General features: G+C 41.2%; 1 protein-coding gene across 1 annotated transcript; it reads right to left on the reverse strand.

Annotated features, from left to right (window-relative positions):
* Positions 1 to 128: 128 nt before the first annotated feature.
* LOC144717793 (uncharacterized) lies at positions 129 to 7912 on the reverse strand. Its single transcript, XM_078593461.1, has 5 exons — positions 7472 to 7912; positions 5137 to 5300; positions 4576 to 4689; positions 3104 to 3259; positions 129 to 2522 (listed from the first exon to the last, which is right to left on the reverse strand). Exons 2-5 carry the CDS (start codon positions 5266 to 5268, stop codon positions 2343 to 2345), a joined length of 582 nt encoding a protein of 193 aa, XP_078449587.1. The 5' UTR covers positions 5269 to 5300; positions 7472 to 7912; the 3' UTR covers positions 129 to 2342.
* Positions 7913 to 20834: the final 12922 nt, after the last annotated feature.

Consider the following 20834-nt stretch of genomic DNA (forward strand, 5'->3'; position numbering starts at 1 on the left):
CGTGCATCTCTGCAACGTTGGCCCAACGTTTGCAGTTTTCCTCGGACGGTAGTAGCACGTGGGTTTAAGAAGTATATTAACACAAGCTGCCTGATAACAAGAAGAAAGTACATCATCACCTGATTCTTCTTCTCAGACTTTTATTTGTGCATTTTGAAAAACATTTTTGCCTACCAGTGGTTAAAACTTAGTATTCCATAAAATATAAATTAAACCCGTATTTATCTGTAATACATAGCTGACAAATGAGTAAATATCCCTCTTATGAAGCATATAATGGGAATTAATAATTGTTACTTTTAAAATAAGTAAGGGCGTCTATTAAAATGATTACAATTGATCCACAACAGCAAATACAATCAACTTAAACATGGACTTTTAAACACAAAAATCGACCCGTATATTGTATTTGTGTAGGAGACAAACTGAATATTAAATCACAATTTTAAGCCAAATGTCCCATTACAATATGAATGATATTTATTAAAAGTAACTTTATAAATACTGCCACCAACTCCCTACCACCCCCAGCAGCATCACACCCCTTACGGACGACCTTTGTCCGCGAAGGGGCTAAACCACCGAAGAGCGGCTTTACACCATTAGAGCGAGACCAGCTGCGCTTGGCCCGCGACTGGAAAATGCTAGCTGACATTGGCCGGCAACTTGTGTTTCCTCCGGAGATCGCAACCACCACCCTAAGACCTGACATGGTGCTCTGGTCCCGTTCGCTCAAGAAGGTCTTCATCATTTAGCTCACAGTACCCTGGGAGGACTCAGTAGATGAGGCTTATGAGCGAAAACATCTGCGCTATGCCGATCTAGCTGCCGAAGCACGGCAACATGGCTGGAACACAGAAGTCCGACCAGTGGAGTTGGGCTGCAGAGGTTTTGTGGCAACATCTACAACCAGACTGCTTAGAGACCTGGGAATTAAGGGCCAGAGCCAGCGTTCGGCAATCAGAGCTGTATCGGAGGCGGCAGAAGGCAGCAGTCAGTGGCTCTGGATGAAGAGGAAAGACCCCAGCTGGGCCCCAAAGTGAGAGGGCCAGGAGGTATGCAGTCAACAATGCTTGACTCAGGGAGGAGGACGCCCCTGCCATGCATAGTCCCATGGGATGTTGGCTATCAACAACAAGGCAACTCCTATGACTAATTGGGAATGGGACGCAAGCGTAGGATTGATCACCCTGTCGCTGGCCGCCTTTGGGGAGGGTGTATAGTATGAAAGGCCGAAACACCCTAGGAACCAAAGGTTCACTACTGACGATGCGCTCCCCAAATTTCACCAGGCTCACTGTTCATGAACTCTTGGAAGTGCTTGCACAAAGGATAGTAACATCTCATCCTGTGTTCTTGGAATATATATAAAATACAAACTGCCCAAATATTAAGTAACATTTATTGTGTTAGATCGACAAGAGCCACAGTATCTAATATACCGTTATTTGAGTAGGCCTTTAGTTTCAAAATGAACGAATGAAAATATGGCTAAGCAATATTGTCATAATAATAATAATCAATAAATTACGTATCTATAAATAACTTGGAGAGCACAGACAAAGACATTCATATTTTGAGATACCTGTCATGCAGAAGCAAACGTCCGCACGTCGATCAAATAGAGCCGATGTAGTTGTGCGTAAGAGCGTGAGAACAATATATACAGGGTGTTTTAAATAGATGTACCAAATTTCAAAGCATTATATTTCACGATGGCAACATGTTACAATTACACAAGAAGTTACAAACGGTTTAATGAGTTATCAAGTTTTACTAACCATTTTATAAATGCTCTACAGTATATGTGCCCTCCACCTGCTGTACAGACAACATCGAGACGATAGTTGAATTCGTCCCAAACGCCTCTCAAAGTGTCTTCTTCCACTGAAGTCACCGATGCCGTTATTCTGTTTTTGAGGTCATCCAGATTAGTCGCTAATGGTGGCACAAAAACACGGTCTTCACATAATTTGAAACTCTAGGCATTCATGGGCGGTTCGTGGTTGCAGAGATATAGCGATTTCAAATTGGGCCCATCGTTTGGAAACACCCTTTATAATGACCACGTAATAATTCCTACAAATTACGATTACAGTAGAACTCCTCTTGTTTTATGCGATTGTGGAGGGGTGAACATCATGAAACCGATGTTATCTGCGAATTCACGACACTTATCTTCGAAAAAAATGTAGATAATAGGAAGAATAGCCATGTGGATAATAGGAGACATCGCAGGCCCGAAAGGTCTTGCGGGTATTAACAAGAGGCGTTGGAATGACCACGTAAATGATGCAATGAGCAAGTGGTGGTCAAAATTTGCGGTCATGCGCCGTGGCGGCTTAGGAGGCGCCTTCACCGTAGATCACGTTGAGGACTCGTGTGACGTGGTCGGAAAGATACTCGAATGAGTTAAGCACCGCGTGTGTCGCCGCGTGGAACCGGTAGCCATGCAGCTGTAGGTCTCCGCTCAAGAAGCATCCCAGCTCTCTATCCTGCACTGCCGCCGCTTGTGCGTTGTGCTGAAAAGGGGAAAACGCGATTACGGGAAGCTTTAACTCGACAGGGACACGTATTACAGCGTCATACGTATCATTGGTAACACGAATGCATTATACCGTACACGTTCATTTGTATATCTTTCTTCACTTGGTTTAATTAATTATACGAATTTCGATAATTGGATAAGGTGCCAATTCTTCTGAAAGGTAAAAAATGTAATGGTACACAAAGGGGTGGTTCTTCAATCAATTAATGCATGAAGGCCTCCATGTTGGTCATGGGGATTGTTTGGCTATACTTCAACACACTGGTCAGCAAGGGTTGATGAAGTGATGGAGGGGACTGTCAGGACTGGTTCCGATATCGCTTCTAATCCGTGGCCGTGAAGCAAAGTGTGCCAAACGACTAAAACCACACAATGCTCTAACCACTGGGTCACTGCAGAGCATAAACATGGTGTCAAGGTCAGAATCAGAATATTTATTTTGGAGGAATCCGATGAGCTATAATGCTCTTTTTCACATATGTCCAGTTTATATGAGAACTTTAAAGGCTACTGTGGTGGGTGATAAAAAAGGAAACGTAAACTATGTATACACACCTGTGGATCAATTAGCTGCTTCAGATCATTGATGTCGTTCAGTATTGAATTGACTTCTGGACCCACAGAGGTCGTGGTGCTCATAATCAGCTGCAGCGATGTCTCATAAGCTTGCAGGGCCGACGGGATGTTCTTGAGACACCTCTGCATAACACGCTGAAAGGCATATGAAAGCAATCTTAGATTTCACGGACAATCCTTTTACATGTGAAGTTATTCAGCTCACGCGGTGTTCAGCAAAGGTCTCTTTACTGCTGACCCACAGGTAGCGGCAGCCGGTCATACAGCAGGTAACACGCGGTCCAGCAACTCTACACTCAGAATTCTCCCCTGCTCTCTCTTTCTCTTCCTTTATCCCCGAGTCTCCTCTTCTTGCCAGTTAATCATTGCCCAGGGCTTTGCCCCAGATGATGATTAATTGGCAAGGCGCCTCCAAGTCTCCTACAGTCAATGGCGGAGCCAGGATTTTCAGCAATGAAAAATGATAGTAGTTGTTAGTAAGGACTTGTCCCTCCCTTGCTTTTTAGTCGAATTCGAACCGTGCGTGATCGGCATCGCGATCGCTGAAGGTATGCCTTCAGGGAAGTCGTGTACTGTATACGCAACTGCTCACAATTCTGAGTCACTTATAACTGCTTTGCCGTTACTTATTGCCAATTATGGACTCAGACTATTGTCCTATCATCTCATAGAGTCCCTGGCATGTCATAATATGCTACACAGTGGCAGTGGGGGTCCCAAAATGCCGATTTATTACTTATGGACCCCAATGATCCGATCTAAATTTGGGATTTCGATCGGATCATTGGGCGGGCACGTGCCCCCCCCCCCACTGGCTCCGCCAGTGCCTACATTACCTCTGCTCAGGGCTTTGCCCCCATATGATGATGAACAGGCAAGGCACTTGCATGTCTCCTGCACTTGTTTAAAATATCACATCCGTAATGTTATATAATTTGTCCTTAAATAAAGACACCATATGCTTGTATTCCAATGGTAAATGTGAGCTTCTTTTTCACTCTACTTTGCAAACAAGGAGACTGTTTAGGTCTCTGACATATCTTCGGGTTGTACCGCGCGTTGTTGGACATAATGTCCGACGTTTCGCTGAACGGGCTGGGAATTTCTTCAGGAACTGAATCAGTTCGGTTTCTGCACTTCCTGAAGAAGTTCCCTCAGCACGTGGAATGACATGTGGGACATCGCGCCGAACAACACGTGGTACAACCCGAAAGCACGACGAAGAGCCATACAGCGCACCCCGTGAAAATCCACGCAGGTAGTAATGCTACAGCTCTAACTTTACGAAACAGCACACCTAGTAGCATTAATTTGTGCATATTTATATGGAGTGCAGTTTATTATTACTTGTAACCAAGATTATATGTTCAAGACATGCTATTTTATAATTCAGCTCCATAGACGAACACTCCCACGTGCTAAAGTGTTGAATTTCTGAGGATCGTACTCACAGCGCGTCCGTGAGACGGGCAGTTAGGAATGGCTGTGGGCAGCTGTAGCTTGGAGCACACGGGCTCGAAGCTGTCCCTGCATCCACTGTCATGGCATACCAGCCCTACCCGGAGCTGTTGGTAAATCAAGGTAAAACAATGACACAAGATAACACTAATTGCATTACACATCAAAATTCATCGCTGTGTATTTCATTACAAAGTACTGTATAAGTTGTAGCAATGCGCATGGCTTCATTCTCCCTCGATATTTTCCAGAATGCTGCCTGGGAGTCGGGATTATGGGCGTAAGGCACTGCCACTTGTGTACAAGGTAGGCCATAATACTCCTTTATTATTGTATTCTATATTCTTGTAATCCTATGGAACAGGATTATTAACAAATATATATGAGGATCACATGAGTGGAGGTGAACGTGATGTGCCAAAATAATTCCCGGAACAACGCTCCCCCGACTGTTACAATGAGGCACTGCCAAGGAATGCAGTGTAGGTTTATTCTATGTACGCTCATTACTTTTTAAATATAATTAACAGACGTTGCGGATTTCCAGTACTCACATGATTTTCAGTGGCTCTTGTCGAGTCCTTGTGCAGCTTTCCAGCAACAGCCCAACAGTTATCGATGGGCTGGCAGGGCCCCTTTTGCACTCTCCTCCCAAACACTGGGCTTGCCAAGACGCACATCACCATAGCGATGCAGGTCCACTTCCACACATTCACACCTGCACAGGGGGTGCAAATATGGAAATAATTATATCTCTACATCAAGTAGTAATGACAAGAATTCCCATGCGGTAAGACAAAACAGTTAACGAATGAAACAGTTGACATCTACACGATAAGCTGTTTGAGCACTGGCTTTTACAAGTTAATGGTGTGCATTAAGCCCTTGTTGTACATTATCGGACCGCGGGCATTATGAACCTTCAACGTCAAGAGACGCTTTGAAATTTTGCCTATTGTATTGTTTCCTTAATACATTTCTTGGCCGACCATTCCTCACAAATGGTTATAAATGTACTTTCTCACTGCTCGTGTGAAAGACATGAAGTGCACGTTGCTGTCAGCATTTAATTACACACGTACACAATGCAAATGCTACTAACAAACAAACAATGAAAAAATACATGTAAATATACAATGTACATATACAAACCTTTAGGGCTTCTGAAATTTCTAGGCAATTGAAACATTTTAAAGTTTTTGTGAATGAGCTGAGCAAAGAACAAGTACAGAAGGCTTAACGTGTTCTGAAAACGAATGATCACTTGTATGCAGCAATGCTAATATTTATACCACTGACTTCCTATTGAATTTGTTTTTGCTTATTTACAACGTCTGATAAAATATCGTCTAATTAATTTAATTAAAACTGCAAAAAAACTCAATTTCGAAGGAAGAAGATTTTACTAATGGGGAAAGTCCTCCGCCACGTTACATGGAAGTGTTATTAATGCACAACTTGCACCGAGAGGGGAAATCTGACATTTTTAACACCATATTTAGAAATGCCACGTGGATTCTGGATAAATAATGTTAACTTTTTGGGCTCATCATAGGATTGTCACTGATGAGAAAACTAAATATTTGTTTTATTTGCTGTCAAATATGTCTAAAAAATATATTGGTTCTGGCCACAATAAGTAAACAATTGCCTAACCAGTGTTAATTGTACCTGAAACTGAATTCTCAACAACAAATATCTGAAGCATATATCTGCTTTTGTGCCACAACTATTTAGTCGATATTGTAGAATTTCCTTTTTTGTCATAGACATTCACGACAAATATGGTTGGGCTGGTCACTTTCATTTCACCAATCTGTGAGCAATACAAATATAGAAATATGGTGTAAAATTGTAAGTAGAAACACAATTGTATTAACATAAAAATATCAATGTTTCCTTGTGGAAAATAAGTGTGGTGCTTGTAGTCAAAGCCCGAGCCATGATGGCAATTCCACCATCTTATTGCCAGAGCCACTATATCCATGCATTATATTTGTTGAGCGATTAACAGTGCCAGTTTTAACTACAGTATCAACAAAAAAAAGGAATGCATAAGAACAAAGTTTAATAAATCTTATGATTTCTATCAGCCCTTGTCTCCAAAATGTTTGATTACAGGCACGCCTCATCATGCAGAACGGTTTCATGTACATTGCTGCATATGCACGATATTATATTTTATTTTAATGGGGGGTAAAATGTACTAACTGCATGCAATGTGTACGTACTTAATCTGCACACGAATGGCTGTAAATTTCAGTCAGAAGCATCTCCCTGCTCAAACTCTGAGCAATGTGCATATCATTAGCACAAGCACTGTTAACTAACTTAAAAAGTGCTACTTATTTAATCGAACCTAGAGGAATGATAGGCTGAAACAACTTAAGACTCTTAAAGATTAACATTTGATTAATGTAACTTACCTCGGAAACTTTATTGAGAATACGCTGGAAAGGACACGCACATGGAGATGGAGTGATGTAATGGTTCATGTGCAGGATGGATCGTAACATTGAAACACTGTGATCGATGCTATGGTACGGAGAGGCATCCATCCAGGAGTGGATAGGCCATGGCTGATATGATGGACATTAAAACAAGCTTAATACATTTTTTCAAAGTGTTTAGATTGCCACTTAAAGTACATATGCAGTGTGAATATACCAAGAAGATTTAAGGTATTTAAAATGTGTGTTTATTCACCATCCGCGACACAACCTATTTCTTTTGCATCGTTAGTCTGGCCGTGACACGTGCCTGTAATTCAGTAGCACGCAGATGGGGATGGTGAATCATACAGAACACTCTTCTGAATGAGACGCATATGTTGGTACGGTAAACTAAGCAGCGGTAAGAAACAGTACAGCAAGTAGGTGTCTTACTTACTTGTGCATAGTTTGGGAGTTATACAATATGCTTGGGGATTGTTCCAGCACTCTTCTCAAGGTATCCGAAGACTCAGACGAGGTTGTATTGTGTCAGTGAAGGACTTTATTTAATCTGCCAACCAGGATTGTTACTGCATTTGTAATTGCACAAAGGGAACACGTGCGATAAACTATCAGATTATCGTAAAGAGGCGCCAAAAAGGTAACACGCAGTGCAAACTAGTAGTTAGATACTTTTAAAATTGTATTCATGCCAACAACAGCAACAACAGGAAGTAAAGAAAGGCACACAATTAGGACACACGACGTCCAGACGCCCAGCACAAACGAGCAATACAATACGATTAGCCCTGCTGGATGATCTGAGCTGCAACAGAGAACCAAGGCAATCGGAGAAGAAAGGGAGAAGAAAAGGAGGAGAGTGAAGGGCAGGAAGTGCACCGTGGGGTGGGAGGGTCCAACCAAAACGAAATGAGACCCAGGTTTCCGTATGCAGCAAAAGCTATCCCTGCAACAGAGCACTACGATATTTGAGAGGTCAGGTTCAGACAGTTCTCAAAAGTGGGTAGTTTATGAGTCTTCCGTTGCATCAGTCATGAGAATCTAGGGCAACAGAGTATCATGTGAGGGTAAAATCAATATGGGGAGAATACCTAAGAGGCTCGTATCGATAGAAGGGAACACGGATGTTCCTAATAGAATCAATAGATCATTAGGAAATTAATAATTTGGTCAGGTCGGTAATCATACACTAAGAAGCATGCCTTCTGTCGTAACTTCAAGTTGAGCGCCCAGATAAAACATACAATAGATATCTTGCACTTTAAACAGACGTTTTCTTTCATCAAAATTATAATCCTTCATAAACAAAATCGTGAAGTCCGATCTGGAGTCATTGTTTGAAGAGCGTTTAACCGTCCCAAGCATGACCGCATGGGGTCGCTATTCACCATTCACCGTAAAGAGACTTGGGAAAGCCCTGGAAAAAGTGGCAAACATTTACGCAAAATTACATGACAAATTGTGACAAAATGTACACTAATATGAATGACTTAACACACATTAGCATAAAGTGGAAGTAATGTTTTCTGCTAACAAGATTGTTCGAATAATTTAATGAGCACGTGGTTATCTTCTTTCTACTTAAAGAAAAAAACGGGCAATTGGTCATTAATTGACTTATTTTTTAGATGTAAATAATACGTCATCATTATCACCATCATGACGACCCATTACCAGCCATGATCAATGCAATGTTGGATAATAGCCCTCCTGAGCTTCCGACACTTTTGAGCAACAATCCACCTTTGTTTCCCAAATACATTTTTTTGAGAATTTCTTATAATGTCTCTGTGAACAACTTTGGCAAAAGCATATCACCTTGTTTGAATCGCCTTTTAATATGTACGTTGGTACTCTAAGAAATATTAATGTGACTTACATTTTTGTAAATAGATTTTACTTATTTACACCTTGGTTTGTTCGAGTTTGGATGCCTGCATAGATTTCTGCTTGGTCAAATACCTTTTCAATGTCTACAAAGGATAGCCACAATAATATATAAAATTATTCTTTCCCCCAATATGATTGTGTGCATGTGCTGAATCATAGAGAAACCTTACCTCAAAAGTTATTGCACCTGTGGTTGGTCGGCCTCTAGATAATGAATTATTCTGTTCACAATAATCTTCACGAACAATGTATATACGTGTGATACGAAGCTAATGTTTTTCTTTAAGTTATTTATTTCTTTTTTTAACATAACAGTGATTGAGGTATCATTCCATGATGGTGGTAGGGGCCGTCCATAAATGACGTCTCGCGATATTGGACGATTTTTGACTTCCCCCTCTCGTCACACGGCGTCACAAAAAGTCAGACCCCCCCCCTCAAATATGACGTCACAAAGCTCTGCCCCCCCCCCCCAAAACATTTCTCACCCCCCCCCCCTCGTCACACATCGTCACAATTGCCTAACCCCCCTCCCCCCTAGGTGCGTGTCGTCATTTATGGACGGCCCCGTAATGTACTTCATTTATCTGCTAACATTTTGTGTCCACGCCAATCCATTTTATTCCAACAGTGTCCCGCTTCTTTGATGACTTCTACAGCTCTGGGGCCGTCCATAAATGACGTCACGCACCTGGGGGGGGGGGGGGGTCAGACATTTGTGACGATGTGTGACGAGGGGGGGAGGGTTTGATAAATGTGACGTCACATCAAAATGCGCAACTTTAAATAAATATAGACAATACGTTCTACTTAATTAAATAGACGTTTTAATTAATGTTTTCTCATACAACATCAGAGTGCAGTGCTACATTAAATACGCACTACAATGACAATAGTTTCAAGCGATTTTAAGCATGTTTTATTTGGGGGGGGGGGGGGGCAGAGCTTTGTGACGTCATATTTGAGGGGGGGTCTGACTTTTTGTGACGAATTGGCATGTTCTGGTTACGTGACAAACCTTACTCATTTACTGTGTCGGGTGGTGGCGAGTTTAACTACACATTTATATTATGGATGATATTGGTCAAGAAAGCCTACGCGTTACAGAAGATCCCTGATTTTGATTTTCCATGAACCTCATGGTCCATCTGAAACTGCATCTGTACAACCCATGGCAGATACAGATACCTGTTACACAAATGGATAGTGAAAAACTCTCCAATTTGCGACTGTGGTTATCCAGAACAGACTATATAACATATATCGATGCATTGCTCGATCCACAAATACGAAGGAGACATTAACAGCGATACACTACGCTGCTCCTGACGCAGTTGTCTCTGCATCTACATCAGCAGTCATGTGAAAAAATAACTTTCCACATGAGACGTGAGTCACGATTCACAGCAAGCCCTCCAGATTGTCTGGGGAGCTAGTTCACTGACTTTGCTTATCTTCAAAAAAACAACACAAATTTGAAACGACGCTAAAATCTGTCTCAAGTGAGCTAAGCGAGGTCTGAGCTTTTCTTCAGAATCGAAAGCTTTAAATGCAAACACTGTTCCAGGATTCTAATGCTGTGCCGTCACCCTGGGTAAAAGTGAAGAAAAGCCCCCATAAAACACGCTGAGGATATTACATTTTGCAAGGAGTGTTATTACCCAAGGAAGTAGCAGGGTATGATTAATTATTTCCTGTATAAAACTGACCGAAACATACGCCGCGTGCCAAAGGGGAACATTAACTGCACTATAACGCGAATATCGACGAGTCCATTGAGCACGTGCTCGTTAAACATATTTTCATCCATGACGGACTATTTTAAGTTCTCACTCGATATATTACAGAACGCTGCTTAGGCTGGCTTAAGGTACTGCAATGTGCATAAACGCAAGGCAACTACTACCACTCGAGTAGAAGGAACCTGCCTCGCCATTACAATATCTCAATTAGTGTACCTCTTGGTCCTTTAATAATATGCAAAGGTTTATATGTATAAATAAGGCGAGGTCGATGTATCGTTCCAACATAATTGCTGGAGCAGCGTTCCAGACTGCTTTCACCTTTGGTCGAAATTAAGCAGTGGATTCAAGTCAAATCGAATGGACCACCATACTGGGCCCGGCTACTGCCGAGGCGTTAGAAATATGCTTCCAAATACCTAAAACCTCATCCACGCGCTACCGATTTTTGTTACCAAGAGTGACAATTAAATAAATAATTACATGATTTAACCCAAAAAAAACCTGGATTATGGATGATATTGGTCGCGAAAATCTACGTGTTAAAATCAAAAAGGGATTTGGCAAAGCGCCGGAGGTATGGTTTGGGATAGGATCTGGGTTAATGGCAGGGCTCGTACTCGTGGCTGGGCCTTTAGTTTATTAGGTTGGTTAGGGGTTTAGGGATAGTATTATTGGTAGCGATATCACTCGTTGGTTAATTCAGTTTGGGATAGGGCTAAAGGCCTAGCATTCGTGGTAGAGATAATACTGGTGGCTATTCCCCAAGTTGATTATGTTGCTTGGAGTTAGGTGTAAATGGTGAGTATGAGTGGTAGAGCTGGTATTGGTAGCGCCATTGTGGAATGTATAAATGTCTTTTTACTTTTGGGTTTTACACCACTGGTGGAGACGCATGAATGACAACAGGATTGTACAATTTATTTTGTCTTCGGAAGTTTAAAGCATCAACAAATTATCCTGGCCACGTGCAAAGCAAGCACTGTATTGTACTTCCACTTCGCCTTCCAGAAGATGACGGTCCCGTACACGGTCTTATATTTGCCGGCCTGCGGCGTTGTATCACTGCCAGAGTGCGGGAAATGTGCGGCGTGAGGAACGTTATTGGATGGTTGTCAACAGTGAGCGACTATTCTGTCTCGCTATGTATATCATGTTAGTCCACACTACTACGATGTTCGTAAATGTAATCAATCATGGAATTAATGCGTCCCAACAATCACATTAACAAACGCAGGTTCTAATAACCCCGTACTCTATATCCGTTTTCAGTGTGTAGTTCGCAGAAACCTGTTGACTCATAATCATCAGCAGCCATTGTCAATCCACTGCTGGATGATGAAGGCCTCCCCACATGCCGTCGCCATCCTTCGAGGTCCCATGATGCCACAATCCATCTCACTCATGATTCATATAACATTTTTGGGGGGTTAAGGCCAAGTCATGAGCTGGCCATTTTCTGTTGACAAACCCTCCACACCACCCGACACAACCAAACAAATAAAAATGTCACGTGGTGCACAAGCGTTTAATGCGCAGATTATTGTCATTTCAATTTGTCCGTAAGTTGAAGAACAATTCTAAGAATTAAATTTCAACCTTATTTATGACGTTTCACTTGAAACTATGTCAAGCATCTTCAGTAAAATTTAGCAAGTCAGAATAAAAGTCCTGCCTTTCTCGATTGTATCCTGAATTTCTGGATTTTTCTGCAGAAAGCAAGTTGGCATTGAGGAGCCCAGATGGAGAAATGAGAAATGATTGACTTAATTTTTACGGATAAACCCCACATCGTCAGAAATGTCTGCAAATGATGACACAAGTTAGCACCCACTGTTAACTGAGCAATTTGTTTGAGTTTCCATGAAGTAGTTGGACTGTTTGATGTTTTTAATTGTGCATGACATGCAAAACCATCTTGAAACATTGTTGCATTTCAACGAGATATTCAAAATATAATAATTATTGTATGTATGTTGAACTTATTTCACATCACACGTAACCAACCGTAATTAAAGACATCGTTATGCACACATATTTTTTTTTTACTAGACAACATTTTTTATATCATGAACTCAGAGGCGTGGAGCACAGTTCCCATGTTTCTTCGTGTGCCCGCCCCGCCTGACTCCTGAAGGTAGAAAGTTTGAATTCTTCGTATGTGCAGCGGGAAAAAGTTCCATATTATAGGAGCAGCCATGGAAAATTTCCGCTCAGCCAGGGGGTCTTGGTCCTGGGGACATTCAGAAGATTTTGGGACGTGCTCTATTGAGCACGGTGCTTCTCTGTGCCCAGAGTATTTATAACAAAGCGTACAGATGACACAGTATTACAATCTTGTCCTTGATTCTAGATTTGACGGGAAGCCAGTGCAGGGATTTTGGTGTCGTCATAGAATCTAAGTGATTGTGTCCGATGCCTAAGACAGCAGGTGACATTTTATTTTGCATTCACTACCATTTAGTTACATGTTTATTGATGTCTCCATAAGGATGGCATTGCAAGAGTTCAGACAAAAGCCAAGGAGGCGACATGTCAGAATGTTTGCGGTGGCAGCTGTCAGCATCAGTCGGAAGAGCCATAAGGCCTTCATGGAAGGTGATGATTGAACGCCTTTATTATGTTTAGGGCGTGATTATCAAGTGGAATGGTTGAATCCAGGATAACGCCCAGAATGTTCTTGTGACTCGACAGATTGATTGGAGAACCGGCGATGTGGAGATGTGTAGTGACTCAATTCGGAGACGGGGATCGTTAAGGCACCTTCTTTTTTCTCGCATGCAAGGGAACTACAAACACCTTCCGTGCTTATACACTAATCATATATCACACATCCGTCTAATTCGACAGCACTATCTAGCTAGTACAGTTGGCAGGCTGTCTATCTAGCGGCGTCTAGTGATGGTTAAGACGGCGGCGACGAAGGTGATGAACAGCAACACAGCGAGGGGATCCACTTCCAGCAACAGCCCCGAGCTCTCGCCCCGGGCCCCTTTTATCCTCCCGACGTGGCCTCGCTCCGCCCTCACTCCACCCTCACTCCACCCTCACTCCACCCTCACCACGCCCCCCTTCTGGAACCTACTAGCAGGTTCCCGGGCTTCCAGATGGACCCCCTTCGTGAGCTTCTCTTTAGTTCTCTTCACCCCCCGTGTATACTGTCTCTGCTGACGTGTATACTGCCCTCTGCTGTCAGTACCACTTTTCTGTCAGCAGCCAGCGCTATTACACTACAGATGTATAGAGTGGTCCAGATGTCTTGTGACCCCCAATTAATTGACTCATTACATTTTTGTTCCTTTTCAAATGCATTTCTGTTTAAAATACACCTTACCTGTAGAGGCCCTTAGTGAGCCGCTGCCTGGTACTTAGGCACAGAGTGTTTTAGATTTGGAAGCATTTAACAGGAGCCCCTTTAATCAGAACCTTATCTGCAGATGTGAAGTGCAATTGACAAGGTTAATGTGATGTATAATTGAGTTAATTATAGTTCGTTTTATTGCACAGTTTTAGAATATTTTTTACTCTGACTATTTTTGTCGTACGTGTGTGCTGTGTTAATGTAACAAATGAAATGAGCAGTGTGTGCGTTGTACATACTTTGTGTGCGCATTTGTACGCACGGTGTGTGTCTGTGTGTTTGTACACACTGTGTGTGTGTGTAACTGGGCGTATGGGGGAGGGGGCGGACGGAATGGTGGCACAGTAAGTCTCACACTGTTACGAAGCCTGTCGTTTTGAGTTCGATTCCGTGTCATGGCTACCATCAGGGTGAAGAGATATTAAAACTCGTTCTGGGTCTTGTCAAGGTGAAGTTAGCCTAAATCTGTATTTATATTGAAGGAATCCGATGAGCTATAAAGCTCTTTTAAAATTATTATCTGATGTGGCATGGCCACACTACCCCTTCAAATACTGTGTAAGCCTTAATAGGTGCTCGTTGACGGCACCTGCCCGGACGTCCAGACTCGGGAGCGTGTCTGTTGACCCCTTCTCACAGGACAGGGAAAGCAAACTGTGGTGACCACAATTCACCTCGCACCACCTCAGACATTATTTACACGTCACATTTTCCTTCATACGCACACATTTAACTTGCATGTCATCATGTTGGTTTGCATATCGATAAAAGTCTTTTTTGTAGAGTGACTGTGGCCATACATTTATTTGGATGATGAACGTGGAAAGGTGACTTAGAGAAACAATGGAAGTTATTTTTACATTACAAAGCAAATAGACGTATATACCTCAAGCCTATATAACCTTTTGTTGCAGAAGCTCTTTCTCCTGCCTCAGCACTTCTCCTGCTGTGTTTGTCTCACTTGACGATTGCTTGTGTTGCGATCGAAACGTTGTGATCTATTAATTTTCTATCTCCGTGACTTTACTGAAAGAACCTAAGAGTATGGATTCCTGCAGTCATGAAAGCTTCAAATCAAGATGAGACCTATGTAAATTCTCTATGTTTTTTTTTTACAATGGGTGATCAAACAATTTGAAAATGGAATGCTGTCATGTCCACACAAATGAACTTCAATAAAGTTATATGATTAATATGCAAATATTGCATTTCAAAATGAGTCGATAGTTATGGTATTTACTTTTTTATACATTTTTCTTTCATGTTTATTTTCACAAGTTATGTTAAGCATATTATACATGAATGATTAATTTAGAGAGAAAAAAAAATCTATATCTAAAGTTTAACACGGAGGCTTTCGCGACCAATATTATTCATAATAATGGATTATGGGTTAGATCGCGTGTCGTAACCCTCCACCACTCGACACAGCCAGTCAGGTTTGTCACGTAAACAACGCACCAATTAGTTACTACTTCAGCCCACCGGTGTATTGGAGAGTAAATCCACAACATTTAAATTCGCTGGTAATTACGTCAACCAGCATCATCGGGCGATTTTCCAGAATGGTGAAGCAATTCACCTGCTTTTGGTCTTAAATAGAGCAAGATAATGTCATCACTGTGAACCAATCAAGTGTAGAGATCAGGGGGGTAGGAGGAGGGGGGTATTGTAATTATAAAATAGATTATTAATCACTTAATTCGCATTTGTTTCCTTTATAAGATATACAGTTGCAAGGTGTATCTATATATATCTTCATCTTATATATAAACGCCTAACTGTATCTGTGATGAACGCTGCACTTCCCGTCGTTTTCATGCAGGGGGCGCGTAGGTTTGAACGACGGAGGTGCACGGTTCGATTACGTTGAAATCGATCTGCAGAACAAGGCGATTCGGTGTTGATTCCCAGAATCGATTACCAGAATCTACTTGGCCCCCACCGACACGACTTTGCCATTTGTTTTGCAATGACGACGACAATTTCCCATTCTCCCCGCATACGCTATAACAATCAACAAGTTGAATGGACAGACGTTCCATTACGTTGGCAAGCGCACAACTTTATCTTTCTATGATGAATAATATAATAATATAAGATAAAACTTCTAAACGAAGCATCGGGTGCTTGTGGGAATGCGTTGTTCATGTGCAAATTTTGTGACTTTCCCCCGCACAACTAATTAATAATATGCTACCAGGCCGCACTAAGCCTGTAGCTATCAGAGCGGTTACAATTATTTCTATTTCTCTCAATTTCAATAGATTATCGAATTAGTTTTGGCCAGTAATAATAAGTTTTACACAACACTTCAACGTTATCAAAATCAATTGAGTGTCCTTGTTGGCAAGCATGTTCTGCAACTGCCGACAGTTGTGTTTGTGAGTATTTCATATTTATTTGGTGTTCTTTTAGTCTGACGCAAATGTTACGACTCATCTGTCCAATATAGCATTTGCCACATAAACAATTAATCTGATACACACCTTCTGTTGATAACTTAGGCAATGCATCTTAAGTACAAGATACTAGTTTTAGAATTTTGTGTACCGTGCCAAATCTTACTCTGGTTTTTTTTTACCCAAACTCTAGCTAGTTTGTCAGTTACTCCCACAATATATGGTGTTTAAAAAAATAATATGATCACTTTCAGCAGTATAGCTGTTCGATCTTAGTTTGGCATCCAATGCTCTGTTAATTTGATGATTATTGTAGCCTTTTACTTGTAGATATTATTTAACATGTTTAATTACGCTTATTTAACATGTTTAATCTCGCTAACGGGTAACGTTGCAGCCCTGATAATGCGAATGCTACGACTCGGGGAAGGTCTTCCACCCGAGGATTCTGTAGAGAGCCCATATAGAGGATATTTTGGCCTACTCTTCCGCACTGACCAAACATTTTGGAGTACCAACACTTTACCCCATCGCACGTGACCCGCCGATCAATTAACTATGGTGTACCCATTTCTACTGCTGGATGGATAGAGTCTGGGGAATTCAATCAAACTTGCTCAATGTTTCAACTGGATTATAAGTCCAGTGTACTAACCATTACACCCCAGCAAAATCTCAGAAACAAAACCCCTGGAGATATATGTTTTACAGGCATTGATTTTATTTTGCTTGAAGGCAACAACGAATGCAATTCTTCGTTACTATATGTCGTATAATATACACTCTGTGCTGTCTTATAATGAGATCACAATTCTAAACACGTACTTGTAATCACATTGCGGAGCAGTTGCTGCCAAATGTAGTTTGTCTTCATTTTCTCACGTTGATTTGTATTGTCATTGCAGCTTTAAAATTCTCTCCTCAGCTTTGAATTATGGACTGCATGAGCCACTCGGCATATAGCCATGCACATTGCATGGCATCTACAAATTGTGGTTTGCTGGTAAATTAGGTCGTTTTGTAGCACGTGTTGTACGCTTAACATTTTGAATGCGGTCATTGAAATAGGCAACAGCATGTTTTCATCTGGTTCCAGATGTTGGCATAATTTTTTGGATAAATCCAACATTTGTGTAATAACCTTTGGTTATGTCAAATTGTTTGCAAGATCATGGGCCTAGGGAGCATTATACAATTTCGTCCATGAAATTACTTGACTCAGTGACAAAGCTGAGTTGTTCTGTTCAAGACCAATGGAATAATTAAGTTTTGGTTTGGTGTGACATCCGATGCTTTATTGAAGTGAGCCTTCGTTATAATAATATTAAAACGTAGGATCAAAATATGAGAGTATCAAAACACTGTACATAACAGAATAATATATGCACCTTAAATAGAGACGATGTTCTCAGAATGTATGATTTCCCTTCTTCCAACGAGGATGATATAATATACCATTTATATGTGAGAAATTCAGTGGAATGTTTGGATGGACTAAATTTGGAAAAAGATTTGATGCTTACATAACTGCTGAAACCTACCTGAACCATAGTTGGCTTAATAATCACTTTTCAAGTCTGTGGTTTTGAGTAAAAACATTTTCCCAGACATGAAGTTCATTTATCATATTTTTTATGTTAAAATGAAAATATGCAAAACAATTCTAAAGGGTTCATTTAGGATAAACAACCCCAAGTAGTTTTTTTGTAAGTTCATTGTGGAATTTCCGACTATGTGCTGTTTTCTCTCCACAAACATGTAGCATCACTAAGAGGAAGTAGTATTTCGGGAAAAATACACAAAGACAGCAGCCTAGAGTCCACCTCCTGATGTTGTCCTGAGGGTCCTATGCTCCCACCGGATATCTGCGGCTGTATTTTAACCAGATGTGTATAATGGACTGCATGCTTTCTCGTGGCACATCTGGCACTGCTACGAGCCTTGGCGTCCTATATGTCAATGGTGCATTTTTGTTGTATGCCAAAAAGAGACGAATTCGTAAATACTGTCACGTTATTTATTTAAACTCATAACCAAATTAGGCTTTTAAATAATAAAAAAATTCTGATTATTGTAATTTATAGGAATTTATAGGAATAAAAATATGAGCACGAGGGGGCAGAAACACAAAGTAAATGATAACGAATTAGCCAAACATCCTATGGCTCAAGCTATACCATCAGTAATTCAAAGCTATGGCATGTCCTAGTACGATTAAAGACTAAACTAGTAAACATGCCAGATAATTGACAGATTTAAACAACCATGGAAAGTTGTTGTAATATGATAATGCCGACCACACAAGAAAGCCTCAAAGAAAATATCAACACGACTTCTCAGAAGGGGTCTGCACTGGGGACGCCATTTCGAATAATGACAAATGGTAGGAAACGGGAGTACTCAGAAAAAGCCCATGCACTTGAAGAAGTATCACTTGAAGCTCTGTACAAATAGATATAATAATCACTTTATGTATTGCCATCTCCTGGCCACCTCACCTGTCTTGCAAGCCCCACAATGTAGAGCCCAGTCAGGTGTGCAGCTGCGCTACAGGTAGCCCGCGGTGCCAGTTTCGAGAGCCATTTCGTCCAGCGTTCGAGAAACCGCGCGGAGACAGCCAGTGTCCCAAATGGGGGCCGCTGAGAGACCACCAATATTACACAACGCAGCTCAGTAGGCCTTACATTATTTTTTTAAATTTATATTTTAACATACTCTTTGGTGCGTCACGCTGCTGGGCTCTTATTGGGCGCGAGATGGTATCTAGCACGCTTTTTTAAATTGAGCAGCGTTCCCATTCAATCTTGACTTAAAGCTTTCGTGACTGCAGGAATTCATATTCTTTGGGTCTTTCGGTGAAGTCACGTAGATAGGTTATTTTTTTTAGTGACTTTACCGAAAGACCCAAAGAATATAAACGTTCCCATTGTTAGAGATACCACACTGCACGTGTTTTAATTGAGATGTCCGAGGCGTCCTATCCTGGAACCACAGTACTGTAGTAGAAGTGGCAAGCGAATGTACTATGCGTGCATTGAGTGTGCGTAAGTCAGGGTATTAAATTGATAAGAAATCTCTACAAACCCTACAAACCCGTGTTGTGTTCTCGTTCTGTTGAATTCTTCATACATATTTAAACCTACAAGAGCGACTCTGGGAGTGCGGAACGTGAGAGTGATAAAATTAATGGAGTACAGAGAATATTGAAAACTAATTTCTTTAAAAATACTTTTTGTGTTTAGTTTGTTGCCCTTCCTCCGCACATCCGGTTAGCACAGTTGGCTACGTACGTTGCGAAAGAAGTTCTACATACATACATACATGATGGACTCGTCACTATCTGGAAAGATACAACACAATATATGAATCATGAACCTTTCGCAAATGTTTTTTACTCCATCACAACGCTGTGTAATAGTAAGACAATTTATATTTGATTGACATTTAATGTTTCAGTGATTGTATATCAAACAATAAAACACAATTCACTATGCTTTTGTTGTCATCATTTGTAACTTGATATTTGAAGGTTTTAGTCATGGTTATACAAATGTAGAATCATTTCACAATCCACTGCAGAATGAAGGCCTCTCAATTGCAAATTTTGTATATGTTTTTCACCATACGTCACCATGCTGGTTACGGCAGGTTGGTGAATAGTTCAGATATCGCTTGGCACTGATAATATCCGTGACCAGTGCAGTGTGCTTACCCACTGCACCACCATTACTCCTAAGTTTACAATAGCAAAGTTAAATGAGCTCGACATGATTGCGTAAAAAGATAAGCAATAATGGAAATAAAGCTGATATGCTAAGCACCCGATAGCATTGAAACTAGTGCATTGCACTGCACTTAATAGACTGATGCCACCTTACGGATGGGTAAGGTAGCACTCAGGACATTGTGAAATGCGTTTTTCCGAGAGGGTATTTTTTCATTGTTGAAAATGTCATTATTTTCTTGGAAAGTCAGCACGAGAGTAAACGTGCTTTAGTCACAATTATTGTAAAACTGATGTTCCTTTTTCACGATATGGTGACCGCAGTGTCCACACGCAGGGGAGGTTTATTGCACACGTGTTTTTGTGGCGATACGGCAATTACTGATGCTCAATGGGCAAGAGGGGAAGCACAGAAAATTCACGCAGAAGATTTGAAGACTTTGTTTCCTTTTTTGACGCAAATTTCCACGTTTGAACGATTTGTTGAAAGTCGTAAAATTATATCCTCGTTTGGGAAGAAGAAAACATTTAAATATGGCCTTGACAGGACACACCGCTAGAAGGAGTGATGACTGATGGTCAAGAATAATGGCGGAGTCACAGGCAAGCAATGGGACGCATCTGAGAAGGCTACCGCCGAGGAGACGGAGCCATCAGCTTGTATGCAGATGCTAGGTGGA

The sequence above is a fragment of the Lampetra planeri genome, chromosome 1 (assembly GCF_965212315.1).
Source record: "Lampetra planeri chromosome 1, kcLamPlan1.2.h2, whole genome shotgun sequence".
NCBI lineage: Eukaryota > Metazoa > Chordata > Hyperoartia > Petromyzontiformes > Petromyzontidae > Lampetra > Lampetra planeri.

Bases quoted from the DNA above. Each gene is read 5' to 3' on its own strand.
- LOC144717793 (XM_078593461.1), bottom strand. From the start codon at position 5,268: ATGGTGATGTGCGTCTTGGCAAGCCCAGTGTTTGGGAGGAGAGTGCAA. The intron at 4,690-5,136 runs GTGAGTACTGGA...ATTTACCAACAG, and splicing joins CAAGAGCCACTGAAAATCAT to CTCCGGGTAGGGCTGGTATG. The intron at 3,260-4,575 runs GTGAGTACGATC...TATGCCTTTCAG, and splicing joins GCCCGTCTCACGGACGCGCT to CGTGTTATGCAGAGGTGTCT.